Source organism: Tachypleus tridentatus, chromosome 9 (genome assembly GCF_004210375.1).
Source record: "Tachypleus tridentatus isolate NWPU-2018 chromosome 9, ASM421037v1, whole genome shotgun sequence".
Lineage (NCBI taxonomy): Eukaryota > Metazoa > Arthropoda > Merostomata > Xiphosura > Limulidae > Tachypleus > Tachypleus tridentatus.
In genome coordinates, this window is record NC_134833.1 from 99,235,959 (window position 1) to 99,251,474 (window position 15,516).

Genomic DNA, 15,516 nt, shown 5'->3' on the forward strand with positions numbered 1-15,516 from the left:
TTTTTATAAAGAATGTGAACCTGCAAAATTAATCAGTATGGGTAGTTCTTTTGACTGCAAAGTTTCTTTTTTCTGTTAAATTCACCTTTAAAGCTTTTATAACTTGTTTGTTGAACAATATAATGACTTGCCCCTTTAACATAGCAAAATAAAATCTAGATACATAAATAAAGTAATATTTGATTTGACAAATAAATCAAGTATCGCATTAATATAGCCAACAGAAACGTTATGCCATAATATCACAAATAAATGTAGTTAACCAAAATGTTTCAAATAAGTATTACCTTTTCAAAAATAATAAAATACTCATTAATGTCTACAAAGCTCGGAAATATTTTAATAATTCAAATCAAACTCATTTCTTAATCAAAATTACTTATAAAAATAAATAAATAGACCATGTTTTATTCATTCTGAATGAACCAATAATCACGATTTTGCTTTACTAAAAAAAGTTACAAAATTCACGAATATTGTGATTGCTATAACTGCAAAATATTCCCTTTCAAACGCCCCCCGTGACAGAGTGGCATGTCTGCGGACTCATACTGCTAGAAACCGGGGTTCGATAGAAATAATTGGTTCATTCTATATCTTGCTACTTGTGCTGAAGCTTACCATCACAAAAAGTTGTTCTTTTCGCAGTGAAAGATTACTCGCTTATAATATTTAAGTTAACAAATAAACCAGACATATTATTCTTCAATATCAAATGTAATTGCAGAATATGTCGCATTTTTCTTTCAAAGAAGTCTGCATTAGTTTATTTGTAATTAAGCACAAATCTATAGAAAGCCAACCACGTGTATCGAAACTCGGTTTGTAACGGTGTAAGTTCGCAGATATAACGCTGCGCCATGGGGAGGCGCAGTCTAAGCTAATTACCATGGTATTCACCAAATTCACACACCTCTCAGACTTGCATAGAAATTATTCATTTGCTTATAAAGCTATGCACTTGAGTCAGGGACAGATTGGTTCATCTTACGGTGAGATAATGATAGATCTATTGATTTACAACATTAAAAACCAGGATTTCGATTCTACTCAGTAGACACAGCAGACACCTCGATAAAGTTTTGCTGTAAAAAAAAACACTGGTCCATCAGAACACAAACTGGTCCATCAGAACACCGAGTACTGAGAAATTTATTTTAATTCTTAATTTGTAGGAACAAGTACTGAGAAATTTATTTTAATTCTTAATTTGTAGGAAAGACTCTCCTCTGTTCACCAGGCAAATGGAAAACACAAATCGCACCACCAGCTTTAACAAACCGGAAACAGGATTCATCTGAAGAGATGAGATTTCGTCAGTGTCCTAACTGTATGTCGTAGTGCTGTCCTGCCCAAGTAACACAGTGATGGTGAATTATGATAAGTATCACTTTGCAGATAACTCCCTCTTGCAAAATAACCTTGTTTTACCTATCTTGTTTCACTGTTTCTCTACATATTCTGGAATGAATGTGTTCATGTCATTCCTGTCGAAAGGTGTTGCAAGGTTTTTTCAACCTTAATGTATTAACCTGATCAAAACACGATAATCTCTGCCAGTAACTTTGACGCCCTATAATTTGTGACAAGACATGGCTCTATACCAAGTACAGAGAAACTGTTCGAATAAAGAGTTGATCTGTTTTGAAAAAGATTATAGCAAAAGCATATCATTTTATGCAAATCAGGTGTTTATGTGTTTTGACGAACAAATTTTCAAAACATCTTATACTGATCAAAATTAACAACTTGTAGATGTTGTTCTAACCACATGCTACCTTTTTTGTCACTACTGAGTACCCCCTCCAGTGGCACAGCGGTACGTCTGCAGACTTACAGTGCTAGAAACTACTTTCCAATACCCATGGTGGGCAGAGCACAAGTAGTCCATTGTGCAGCTTTGTGCTTAATTAGAAATAAACAAACTACTTAGACATTTACTCAAAAGCTATTTCGTGCATGTAAACAATAACATCAGTATGCAAACATTTTGGTCAAGACTGTATATTGACACCTTTTCCACCAAATACAATAAAAGCAGTTTAAAATCACTAAAGTTTACTTGCACAACACCTTTCATAAAACGTCAAAATGTAACCACTAATATGTTAAACAAACTTTAGTGATTCTTAAATGATGTTTAAATAAACAAGTATTTTAGAAATTCTTATACCTAATTTTTCGAAAATAGAAATCACTGTCACATCTGAAACATTTGTGAAGAACCTAAGGCATTACAAGGCACTGGCACACTGGGCTTATGCCCCAAACCTTCAGCTGGTGTCTTAAAAATGAAAATAGAAAACAATGATAAATATTATTCTGAAATGCCAAGAATTCCCACGCCTATAGACCCGAGCCCCGAATCTTTTAAGCCCTTAGCGACGCCTCTGCATTGAAAACAACCTAAACACTTCCATGTTACCGGAGTTTGATACCAGAGACATTTATAACTGAAGATTATTTCACTAGCTTTCACACTTTAATTCCTGATATTTCCCAATTAATCTCTAAAGACGACTGGTCTAAATTTCAAAAATGTTCGATTTTCTTGTGCTTGATTGTCCTTAAAAAGAATGTTCCAGATCATTGCCAATCTTTCACGTAATTTCCCCTCGTACGATGTCTTCAGTCTGATATCGAGATTACACGCTATTTTCCAGCACCACAATTTAACATTATAACAGAATTCTGCAAAGAATGGAAGGTTGACCTCAGGTCGCAATCTTGATAAATTTTATATATACCGTACAGAGCACCTGGACGTTAACTTTAAGACAGAACTTAAGCCTACCAAAAAAATATAAATTCATTGAGCTACATGAAAATAATTGACACTTATGTATGTGACAGTATAGAATTAATGTGTATCCAGTTTCTAAGCCATTCTCATGAAAACAGTTCTTAGTATCGTGACGTGGCTGAAAGTTTATGAACTTTCGGATAATTGTTTATTAATTATAGTATATATTTTGGCCAGAGGGTTCTCTTTTGTAATTACAGCCTTTATTTGCAGACGACGACATTGCTCCAAAATCAAAATTATCTTGGGTATGGTTTCATATATCATGCTATCCTAATTGGTCAGCCTTGCAAGATTTTACAAATATTTAAAGTACATTTAAGGCTCCCTTTTTGAAATATTGTGTCCTGTGGTTATATATAATCTACTAATATCACCATATCAATATTCTTCCTCGAAAGAGCTGTGACAAAGTTCCACCAGCGACATTATAATGTTGAATGGTTAGGAATTCGTTGTGAATCAAGCTTATTCATGTTAAAGGAGTCTCTCTCGGAGTTACGGCTAACGTTAAGAGTAGCATCCAATAGCATTAGTAGTAAAGGAATTATTCTTATAAGCTGCAATTAGTCCACATTGGGAAGACATAATAAGCCACTAAAGAACAGTATTTATATTCAGTCTTACTGTGATGCTTACAAGTCCTCTGTTGGGACAGGGATAAGTCTATGGATTTACAACGCTAAAAGTAAGGGCTAGATTTTTCCTTGGTGGATACAGTAGATAGCCCGTTGTGGCTTTGCTATAAAGAAACACATACACATAACTCGTAATGTTTACCTAGCCTAATTTAAACACAACTGATGGCACTGGCTTACAAGAAATTTCTTAAGTTTGTTTGTTTGTTTTGAATTTCGCGCATAGCTACTCGAGGGCTAGCTGCGCTAGCCGTCCCTAATTTAGCAGTGTAATACTAGAGGGAAAACAGTTAGTCATCACTACCCACCGCCAACTCTTGGGGTACCCTTTTACCAACGAAGAGTTGGATTGACCGTTACCTTATAATGCCCCCACAGCTGAAAGGGCAAGCATGTTTGGTGCGACGGGAATTCGAACCCGTGACCCTCAGATTACGAGTCGAATGCCTTAATCCACCTACCGGGCCACGCGTTTTTTGCATGCGCTTGCAAACATATTTTTATTGTGCAACTTTCAAGTGTTTAAATATATTTTGTTTTTAAACCCTTAATATAGATAAGTGGATAGTTCGAAAACTAAAGATTACAGATGATAATGAACACTCAGAAAACAAAGACAATTTAATTGATTCAGGCATTACTGCCGAAAAGAGAATGGCGCGCGATTGGAAAAATGTGAAACGAGAATTTAATGAAAGCTGGGATATGAAATTTGTAGTGATTGAAGTAAATAATAAGCCATTGTGCCTTTTGTGTAATAAAGTTTTTAGGTATGATAAAGTATATAACCTTAAACAACACTTTAACAATTTTCACAACGAATTTGATGTAAAATTTCCAGTTGATAGCAAAAATCGTATGAATAAACTTAGCCGTTTGAAAACACAACTTCGTGAACAAAAGGGATGTCTAAAAATATTTTTTTTTATCATCGAAAGAACTAGTTACGTTAGTTAGCTATAAAGTTTATTTGTTTTTTGTTTGTTTTTGAATTTCGCGCAAAGCTACTCAAGGGCTATCTGCGCTAGACGTCCCTAATTTATAAGTGTAAGACTAGAGGGAAGGCAGCTAGACATCACCACCCACCGCCAACTGTTGGGCTATTCTTTTATCAACGAATAGTGGGATTGACCGTCACATTATAACGCACCCACGGCTGAAAGGGCGAGCATGTTTGGCGCGACGGGGATGCGAACACACGGCCCTCGGATTACGAGTCGCACGTCTTAACACACTTGGCCATGCCGGGCCCAGATATAAAGTAGCTTAGATTCTAGCTCAAAAAAAGAAATCATTTTCTGATACTGAACTAGTAAAAGAATTATTGATTGTGGTAATTGAAACTCTGTTCGAGTATTATGATTCAAAAATAAAAGATGGTATTCTTCATAAGGTAAATACTTTGCAATTAATTCGAAGAACAATTGTTTACAGAATGCTAGAGTTAGCGAAAGACATAGAAAATCAGTTGCTTGAACAACTAAAAAGATTGTACTTTTCTTTAGCACTATATGAGTCAATAGCTGTTAGTGACACTGCACAGTTGATATTTTGGGTTCGATATGTAACTTCAGATCCTCAAGTGAGGGAAGAAATGTTTAGCCTTTGCGGATTACGAGATCAAACATGTGGAACAAATATCTTTTAAAAATTTTTTGAAATGTCAAAAATTCAATCTGGATTTTAAAAACCGGTTTCTGTCACAACAGACGGTACTCCCGCTATTACTGGAGCAAAATTAGGATTTGTTTCTCTTTTGAAAGAGCATTTAATTGAAAATAACGTGAAGTCCACGCTGCCATCTTTCCAATGAGACCAGGCATGGCCAGGTGGGTCAAGGCGTTTGACTCGTAATCTGAGGGTTGCGGGATCGAATCCCGGTCGCACCAAACATGCTCACCCTTTTCAGCCGTGGGGATGTTATAATGTGACTTTCACTCCCACTGTTCGTTGGTAAAAGAGTAGCTCAAGAGTTGGCGGTGAGTGGTGATGACCAGCTGCTTTTCCTCTAGTCTTACGCAGCTAAGTTAAGAACGGCTAGCGCATATAGCCCTTGAGTAGCTTTGCGCGAAATTCAAAACAAACAAACAATCTTTCCATTGCATTTTGCATCAGGAAAATTTATGTACTCATATGTCTAAAAGTGATGAATTGAAAAATTTGATGGACATTGTTGTAAAATTAGTGAATTGAATTTGAAGTGGAAGCTCTCTCATCCATCTACAGTTTGTTGAGTCTTTGAAGAAAAGTAGTGACTGTACTTTTGATGATCTTACTGATTTTGCAAATGTGAGATGGTTAAGTAAAGGAAAAGTCTTGGAACGAATTACTTCCTTATTTCCTCAAATAAAAGAGTATCTTGTTCAAAAAGGTGAGATTGAAAATTTTCCTGGAATTTAAATTTTATCAATGCAGTGTGATTTACACTTTCTGTGGGACATGATGGCTCACTTAAATAATTTAAATACTAAGCTTAAGGGAAGAAGTAAAATAATAAGCGAACAATCACAGTCTGTTCATGAATTTCAATTAAAGCCAAACCTCCTTGCAGAAGAATTACAAAATAATGTTTTGACACATTTTGCAAAGTTCAATAGTTTTCTAGAAAATAATAAGGACTATGATTTCTCTGATGCTAAAGATGATCTCTATGTAAACTGGATCAAAAATCTATCTCAAAAATTTGAATCACGTTTCTCCGAATTTAAAAATTTGAAATTTACATTTGAATTTTTGCATAGAAAATTTCAGTAAGGAAATTGCATCTTTTTTTGTCTTTGGATAAGTGTGGATTTTGAAGATGAGATGCTTACCATGCAAAGTGAAGAACACCTAAAAGGTAAACAAAAATGTTCTGTCAGAGAGATGTGACTCCCTATTCTGATAAATGAGAGTCTTCCAAATTTAAAGATAGCAATTTCAAAATTATTTTCCATATTTAGATCCAGATTAGTGTGTGAGTCAACATTTTCTCAGCTAGGTTTTTCCAAGTCTAGATACAGATTTCGGCTTACTGACATACATTCAGAGTTGGACTTGAGATGCTCATTGAGCATAGATATTAAGCAAAATTTAGCGAAACTTGTATGAAAACCCCCATCAATTTTCACATTGTAGGTTAGTTGAATTGCAATTATTTTGATTAAACTAATGTCTTTCAATTTTTGTAGATTTTTTTTTTGTGAACAAAGTGGCCACTATGTGAAATAAGTTGCACACCCCTGGTCTAGCTGATAATAATAACAGCTGACAGTAATCATGTTTTAGCGTTTGTAAACTGTTATCGAAACAGATTCACCAGTGGTTGATGTGTTGTTTCTTTCGGATATTGTTTATTGTTTCTGATTTATTTACAACTTGTTCCATTAGACGGCATTTAGCAAGTAGGAATTTTAAAAGTTTTTGTCAGTATTCTGAGTTCTGAAGTGTAGATTTTGGTTTTGAGATTTGAATATTAGAGAGAAGTATGTGACGTTGTGTTTGTATCTTTAAGTGGGCTGTGTACTGTATACTCACGTGACTGCAGAAAGTTTTTTTTAAAATAAAAATTGAATAGGTTATTGAATGTGTAAATAATTGAAATTTAACTTTGTAGCTCAACGTGGATAATAGTTGTTTTTGATATAACAAATGTTGTGAGTGCAGCTCTGGATAAAGTAGATCGTTAGACTGATTATATCCTATATTGTAATAATTGTAAGTTTAAGCATAGATTTAAATTTTAAAAAACTGACGTTTAATTTATAATATAAGTAATCGATTTTTCAAAAGCAAAGGTTTGAGAGGGAATAATAGCTGCACGTACTGAGCATTCTGAATAAAATTAGTTTTGTATTCAGTAAATATAATAAATAGTTTCCACTCTTGAGGTTATGGCAGGAGAAAATACAGATACAGGCGATAGCTATTCTACAGTGGTGAGTTTATTTTTTAATATATATTTGTTTACAAGCTATAGTTTAACGTTATTTTTAATAAAGTTGGTATTTTATTATTTACATTACATACTTGTAAAACATATTTTTGTCATAAATCTTGACACTTTAAACTGACAAAGTTTTGACTATTTGTATAATATTGCCTATCACAATTTCCTTGTTTAAGAAATGTAAATGGGGAGAAGACTTCATAATAAATAACAAGATGTTCTTACAAAATAATTTCAAATGAATAGTATGAACTTGTATATTTCATTTATTAAAAAATATATTTTTAATAGTCAAGGTAGAAAACTGAATAGGATCCCCATCTAGTAATTTTAAGGGAAGATACTTAGTGTTAGCCAACTCTGAATTGTGAGTAAAATTACCAACTAACTTTGCAAGTTTCTGTTTAATATTTAGGCACAAAATTTATTAGAGGGTTGGGAAAATAAGACTATTATAATTTTTTAATATATTTGTTGTTGTTTTCACCCATTAATATGAATTAAGGATACTAGTTTTATTAAATCGTATAGAATGTTATACTTTTACTATTAGCATATGTTGGGGGTTAACAAGTAATTATTTTTGTATTCATTTTATAGACTGGTCTGGTCTATGTCTTTAACCTAATTGTAGGAACTGGAGCTTTGACAATGCCAGCAGCTTTTAGTCATGCTGGCTGGTTGGTCAGTTTGTTAGTACTCCTGGCTCTTGCCTTTATGAGGTTAGTGTAAAATGCTGGGTGATATTAAGTTGTCTAATTTATATGTGATAGTATAAAAATATTAACCTACTCTATATAAATTTGCAGGTGTATCTAAATGTATCTATATCTGTGCAGCTTAATTTCTGGCCAATAAATTATTTTGCAGAAAAGTACCTATTGTGGTGAACTATACAATATATATAGTATAAAGAAGATATACTGTGAAAATTTACAATTTTCTCAAATAATAAAAAAAATCTTGCAAAAATTAATTATGATGTAGGGATAGCATTGCCAAAATGTACAGAAACATGGGAGGGATGAATACACAAAACCATAAAAAAAAAAATTACTAAAGTAGCTGGTAAGTATAGTTAATCTTGCAAGTTTATTGTTATTAGCCACTGTAAGACTATGTACCACTATTCAGTTCAAATGTTTTTATTCATCATGGAATTGGCAGGAATTCAACATTTAGTCGTAGGCAAAAGTTATGTTTCAAAAGATTTTTCTACATACATAGTGATTTTTTTATATGATTCTATGTATTCATCCCCACCTTATTTATGTACTTTTGACATACTTAATCATACTTAATTTTTGTAAACATTTTTATTACTTATTTTTCTTCTTTTTTGAATAATTTTGTTGAAGTAGGTTGATAAATGAACATCTGTTTTATTTTTATAATTCAGTAGTAATATATCATTAATATTATACTAATTTTGTCAGTGTAGCTGGAATGGTTCCTCTAAGGAAGTACTAATACCCTGAAGCATTAGACCACCAACAAGAGGATATTTACAGAAATCATGCCTTCCAGTATTATTCCAATTCATTGCATGTGCATACAGTTAACTCCATCACTTTCTAGTTTATGTTGATTAACAGGAATGATATCATATAGATCTCAGGCTTTAAAGTATGATACAATATATATACACACAGCTTCCAGGCTTAGTGCTATTGAAAATTTGAAAAAAAAAAAAATTAGATTGCTAAATAATGTATTGCTTTAATAACTAAATTACTGGTGTTTGTAAACTCTTATCTCAGTAATGTGTGCACAGATCTGTCAGTTGCATATATGCGTGAACTCTTAATATCTTGAATATTAATTTAAATTATTCTTTCTTTCTTCATTTATTTTTATTGAAACTGATTTGGAAGGTATGTTTGTGCAATGAAAAGTCACAATTGGTCATTATATGAAAATAATTTTGCTGCCATTAAATGTTCAGAAATAAAACATTTATTTATGAAACATGTAAATGATATATACTTATAAACTGAACTCGCTTCTAAGTAGTAGTTTCCCATTTTATTATTTACCCTCAAAAATATATAATAGAAGAATAGAATAATACACTTTTATACAGGCTGTAGAAATACTTGATAATGGCAGTTAGGTGTTCAAATAAGGCTAACTTCAAATTTAACAGTTATTTGTAAGCATCGTAGAGTAATGGATTGAGTCTGGTGGCCATTTGTTTTCTTTGCCCATCCCTACATATTAAGCTGCCCCTGCTAGCACAGTGGTAAGTCAACAGATTTAAAATGCTAAAATCAGGAGTTCAATTCACTATCATGCTTAGTGATTATTATTGTGCAAAACTGACTTAAAAATGATGTATTAAGTGTAACATTAGAATAAATAGCTCAGAAATTTATAGATTGATCATAGTATCAGTAAATTATGAATTGCTTGTTTTTAACAGCTTTCATACAATATTCATATAAATTAAACTTGCATACAGAAAATGATTACATGAGAGTATATGCTAATTGTGTTTAGTTAATAACAGATAGAATGATTGATGATTAATAGCTATTAAATAACTTTTTTTTCTTAAAAGATTCTTGTTCTTTTGTGACTGATGTTGTTTCTTCTTAGTTATTTGACAACAACTTTTGTCATAGAAGCAATGGCAACTGCAAATGCTATTGTCCATCGTCACGTAATACAGCACTACAAGAAAGCAATTAAAGAAGAAGAGATGGGACCAATAAATTGTCAGTCAGAACTGGTGGTAAGAAGATGACTTGGTTGACTAAGTTTGCAAGTACCGTCCACTAATAATTCAAATATTGATTTTTTCATTTCATGATATATATTGATACTTCTGTTTCAGTCATATTTTCATTGTTTATGGATGCAATAAATTTCTAGTTAAGAGCTTTAAAATGTATAGTCCCCTATTTTGTGCTGGCATAGGACGTCCTCAATGGGTGTAGTGGACATTATGTCTGATACTGGTGTTTGTATATAGTGCTCATGGTGGGTTGGGTCAGTGAGCACCAAAATATTCTTTTTTTTTTTTTATTATGGATGTCCCTCAAATAAAAAAATAACCATGCATGACAACATAGAGAAAAGTCTGCCTGCTAACAAACAACCGTGGATTGATGACCTCTGTACAGTCAAATTCACAACTTGAATTTTTCCCACTGTCTTTAATTATACATTCTATAACTGAAAAACCCTTAGGGTAGATGTCTCCATTTTTATTCAGAAGGGCTTGCTGGCTCTCTTAAATTGGTAAAAAAAATTACGGTCTGGGAACATAGTAGTGGAAACATCTTCATCACAACGTTCCAAACTCCTCTGGAAATCAAAGGCCATTGGGGATATACCCATTGAAGTTACTCCTCATTCTACTTTGAATTCTTCCAGAGGAGTTATAGTTGAGAGGGATCTAAAGACCATTCCTGAGTCAGAGATTCTTGCAGGTTTCACCAGCCAAGGCATTACAGATGTGTGTTGAATTTTTACTCATAGAGATGGGATTATGGAGCTGACAAATGTTCTAATATTAACATTTACAACATCATGTCCTCTTACCACAATTAAGGCAGGATATCTGAATTATAAGGTACAGCTTTATATTCCTAACCCTGTTAGATGTTTTCATTGTCAATGATTTGGTCATTTGAAAACATCTTGCTGTGGTTCCTTGACATGTGCTTGTTGTGCTAGTAAAGACCATGATGCTTTTGAATGCCAACTAGAACTGCATTGTATTAAATGTAATGGTCCACATCCTTCCTATTTTACTTCTTGCCCTAAATGGGTAGACGAGAAAGAAGTACAACGTCTAAAGACAGTTCCCAATATTACTTACCCAGAGGCTCTGAAATTACTATTCACAATTCCATCTCGGACTTATGCTGCTGTGATCTATTCCACTACTACAATAGGAGTCCAGACAGACCTTTCCATGCTTCTTACAGAATCCTTAACAGCGCATCTTAATCTAGTACCCTCCAAAATCAACAAAGTTAATGAATCAGTATCTACTTCTCTCTCTGTCTCTATCACATCTTCCAGTCATTGCCCAACTTCACCTTGTTAGAGCCCAGGTGTTTCCATGGGGTCTTCCTCTCCTGACACCCCAAAAATTAAACAAACCATTCATTCATATTCTCAGTCACTGGAACGTATGTCTTCAAACACTGACCTGCCTGCTCGATTCAGAGCAGGATCACTAGAGAGTGACTGACCCACATCCAGTAAAGAAAAAAAGTGTGATCACAAGCAGAAGGTCTCCTTGCAATATTCTTCTCCAAAATAAATAAAAATAGCCATGCTAATCTAATGGAACTGTTGAGGTTTTCAATCAAATGTGAATGACATCAAGGATTTAATTGACTTTTATCATTCCAAATGTCTTTCTTTGCAGGAAACATTTTTAAAACCTACTAAAACAGTCACAATTTGACAGGACTCCTTGAACTGAAATGACAGGTCATGTGTAGGACAAGGCCATGGGGGAGTAACACTGCTGGTTGATCAACATGTGCCTACCTGGTCCTTGTCATTGAATACACCCTTGGAGGCTGTAGCCATCTGTATCTCCTTGGGCAGTGCCATCACTGTTTGCTCTCTGTACCTTACTCCTGGAAAAAAATTATCATCCATCAGACCTTGATGCCCTCACTGAGCAACTGCCAACCCCCTTTTTAATTTTGGAGGATCTTAATGGGCATAATCCCGATTTGGGTGGTTCAACGTGAGAGGTTGTGTTATAGAGCATATGCTCCTGAATTACAACCTGTCTCTCTTCAATACTGGCTATTACACTTATTTTCATGCACCCAGTCATTTACTACTATTGGTCTTTCTGTCTGCTTCCCTTCACTTTTCACTTGCTTTTCTTCAGAGATTGACATCAATCCACAGGGCAGTGTTCATTTTCCTATTATATTAAGAGAGATTGGCCATGGTCAGTGCCACTTGACCTGTGTGCCTCAGTAGAAGTTAGACCAGGCTGACTGGCCCTCTTTTGCTGCTCTCTCAGAACTTGATCGTGCCATCTTATTTAAATCGTCAATAGATGATTGTGTGACAGCAGCAACTAACTAACTGTATTGTTCAAGCAGCTGCTCAGTGCATCCCCAAAACCTCGACATCTTTCCCAAGTCATTCCCACCCTTGGTAGAATTCTGCTTGTTCTATAACACGAAAAGCTTAGAAACGTGCTTGGGATAAATTTCGTAGATATCCCATGCTTTCAAACTGTATTACATTTCAGCAAGCCCATGCACAGGCTCAGCGAGTTAGACATCAAAGCCAGAAGGAATCTTGGATTAAATACACCTCCAGCATTTCTTCAACCACCAGTTCAAAAGTCACATGGGACAAGATCTGGAAGGTGAGTGGATGGTATACTTCTACCCCCCCCTCTCTGTCTTAATATTCAATGGCCATGAAGTTGCTGATGCTCAGAGCATTGCCAATACTTTAGTGAATGTTACTCATGTATCTAGCTCTTCAAACTCATCCCCTTTCTTCTTAGCTGTTAAAACACGAATTGGACATCTGTCTCTTTCCTTTTTTGATTGGTTATCCCCATGACTACAATTGCCCTCTTACACTGGTGGAACTCAAACTTGCACTTCATTGGTCTGGCAATACATCAGTTGGAACTGATGATATACATTATGAGATGTTACACCACCTTTCTCCTTCCTCTCTTACTATCCTTCTGGCTGTCTTTAACTGGATATGGCAGGATAATGCCTTTCCTGATGCTTGGCACCAAGCTGTTGTACTTTCTATTCTTAAACCTGGGAATGATCCAAAGATTCCTTCAAATTACTGTCCAATTGCTTTGACAAGTTGTCTTGGTAAGACCTCAGAGATGATGATTCCTTGAATCAAACAACTTTCCTTCACCCACTCAGTGTGGGTTCCAAAGACAATGCTCCACAATAGACCACTTTATTCACCTTGAAACATCAGTGAGAGAAGTCTTTTTGAAGTGACAACATCTTATTTCTATTTTTATGATGTAGAGAAGCCACTTTTTATTAAGCATTTTTTAATGAACCACTGATTCCAGGTCCATGTGGAAACACTTTCCTGTTTTTTCCCACAGGAACTTAGAGTCCCTCGGGGCTGTGTTCTAAGTGTCACATTTTTCATTATAAAGATTAATACCATCATTGAACAACTACCCCCTACAGTTGTAACTGGTCTTTTCATTGATGACTTTCACATCTCATGTCAGTCATCAAACATGAGGTTTATTGAGCAGCAGCTACAAACTGCAATCAGTCATATACCTAAGTGGATCATATCAAATGGTTTTCAGCTTTCTTTCCCAAAACTTTTTCTGTACGTTTCTGTTGCTGATGGGGTATTCATCCAGATCCAGAACTTCGTATTGATGATATTGTACTTTCTCTCATCTCTGAGGCAAAGTTCTTAGGTTTTATATTTGACTGTATATTAAACTTTATTTCCCATATCAAGCAACTTTGTGTCAAATGTATAAGAGCGCTGAACATCCTCCATGCCCTCTCTTCCACCTCTTGGGATAGTGGATTGATACTCCATTCTTAAAATTTATTGTGTCCTTATCTGATCCATATTTGACTATGGTTTATGGTTATGCCAGAACCTCAGCATAGAAAATGTTGGATCCTATCCACCATCAGGAGCTTCAGCTTTGTACTGGGGCCTTTCATACTTCTCCAGTCCAAAGTTTGTTTGTGGAGTCCCATGAACCTCCTCTGTATATTCGCTGTTTGCAACTGTCTCTTATGTATGCTTCCAAAGATTGCTCTTTACCACAGCATCCTACTTGGAGCTGTGTTTTTCATCCTCAGTGGGTCACAATTTTTTATAATAGAAAATCTGCTATTGTTCCTTTTAGCCTTCGTATCTGGGCACAATCAGAAAAATTGGATCTATCTTTAAATAGCATAGCAGTAGCCACAGATCAGCCACCATGGCTAATTACTATCCCTAACTGTGACCTATCATTGAGTCATCTGTGGAAGGCCAGTACTCCTGATTGAAAATGTCGCTCTTTTTTTGCTGTACATCTTTCAAATGATCTATCCATTCCCATATATGCAGATGGTTCAAAACCAGGTGACTCTGTAGGCTCTGTCATGGTTTGTTACAGTTTGGTTGTAGCACACAGAATCCCCTCTGCAGTTTCTGTGTTCACTGCCAAATTGTATGCCATTTTTCTTGCTCTGAATCATATAGAAACTATGCAATATACGAATTGTACGATCTATACTGATTCACTCAGCTGTCTTTTGGCCCTGACATTATTCCACATTAGTTACCATCCTATTCTTATCAATATCCAAAACAAACTGGCCCATCTCTCTCTATCATCTATCTCTGTCCAGTTTTTTGGATACCAGGTCATGTTGGTATTTGTGGGAATGAGCTAGCTGACAGAGTAGCAAAGTCCATCTGCTGTGGCTTTATCACCACCGTACCTGTTCCATACATGGACAATGGTCCAATTATCAAAACCCAACTGTGCACCAGTTGGCAGTCGACCTGGAGTGAGTAACGAAATAATAAGATTTTTCAAATCAAGCCTTCTTTAGCTCTTTGGGCATTTTGTTTCTGTAAAGATCAATTGGAGAAAGTTGTTTTGGCTAGGCTATGCATTGATCACAGTTTTTTAACTTGCCACTTCCTTTTATCTGGTACTGTATGTCACTCAGGTCACAATCATACATATTTTATTATCATGCCATTATTACAGCTAAGAACGACGATGCCATTTTAAACATATTTTTAAGGCAGGTATGCCCTTGACATTAGCCAATGTCATGGGTGATACCGGCTGCTTCACTCATGTTTTTACATTTTTAAGAGCCATTGGTCTTTTTAACTTAATTTGAGGTTTTTTATTGGACAATATACTGTTTTAGCATGATTTCTTTTACACATTTTAATTTTTATTTTGACCTGAACCCAGGAATGGAAAGGCCAACTTCAGGTGACTGACAGCAAGTTTGAACTTAATGCTTCAGTCTTCCTGGCAGGTCTTAATTTTACATATTTTTACCTTAATTTTCATATACCATTATAGTATACTACATTTTGTTTGGCACAGATTGCCTAGTAGCTTTGTGACAATAAACATGAAATACCTACCTGCCTACCCCTATTTTGTTTAGCTTATAAAA

At 35.0% G+C, this 15,516-nt stretch overlaps 1 protein-coding gene across 3 annotated transcripts in view; it reads left to right on the forward strand.

Annotated features, from left to right (window-relative positions):
• The first annotated feature begins 6,663 nt into the window (after positions 1-6,663).
• The window catches only part of LOC143225859 (transmembrane protein 104-like), a 42,030-nt gene continuing 33,177 nt past the window's right edge, over positions 6,664-15,516 (forward strand). For 2 of the 3 annotated variants that reach the window (XM_076456000.1, XM_076456002.1), the window contains exons 1-3: positions 6,664-7,358; positions 7,970-8,091; positions 9,968-10,103. In XM_076456000.1, the coding sequence (XP_076312115.1) occupies positions 7,314-7,358; positions 7,970-8,091; positions 9,968-10,103 (303 nt within the window). In that variant the 5' untranslated portion in view covers positions 6,664-7,313. The remainder of the gene's footprint in view (positions 7,359-7,969; positions 8,092-9,967; positions 10,104-15,516) is intronic. The other variant, XM_076456001.1, reaches the window with a different exon arrangement.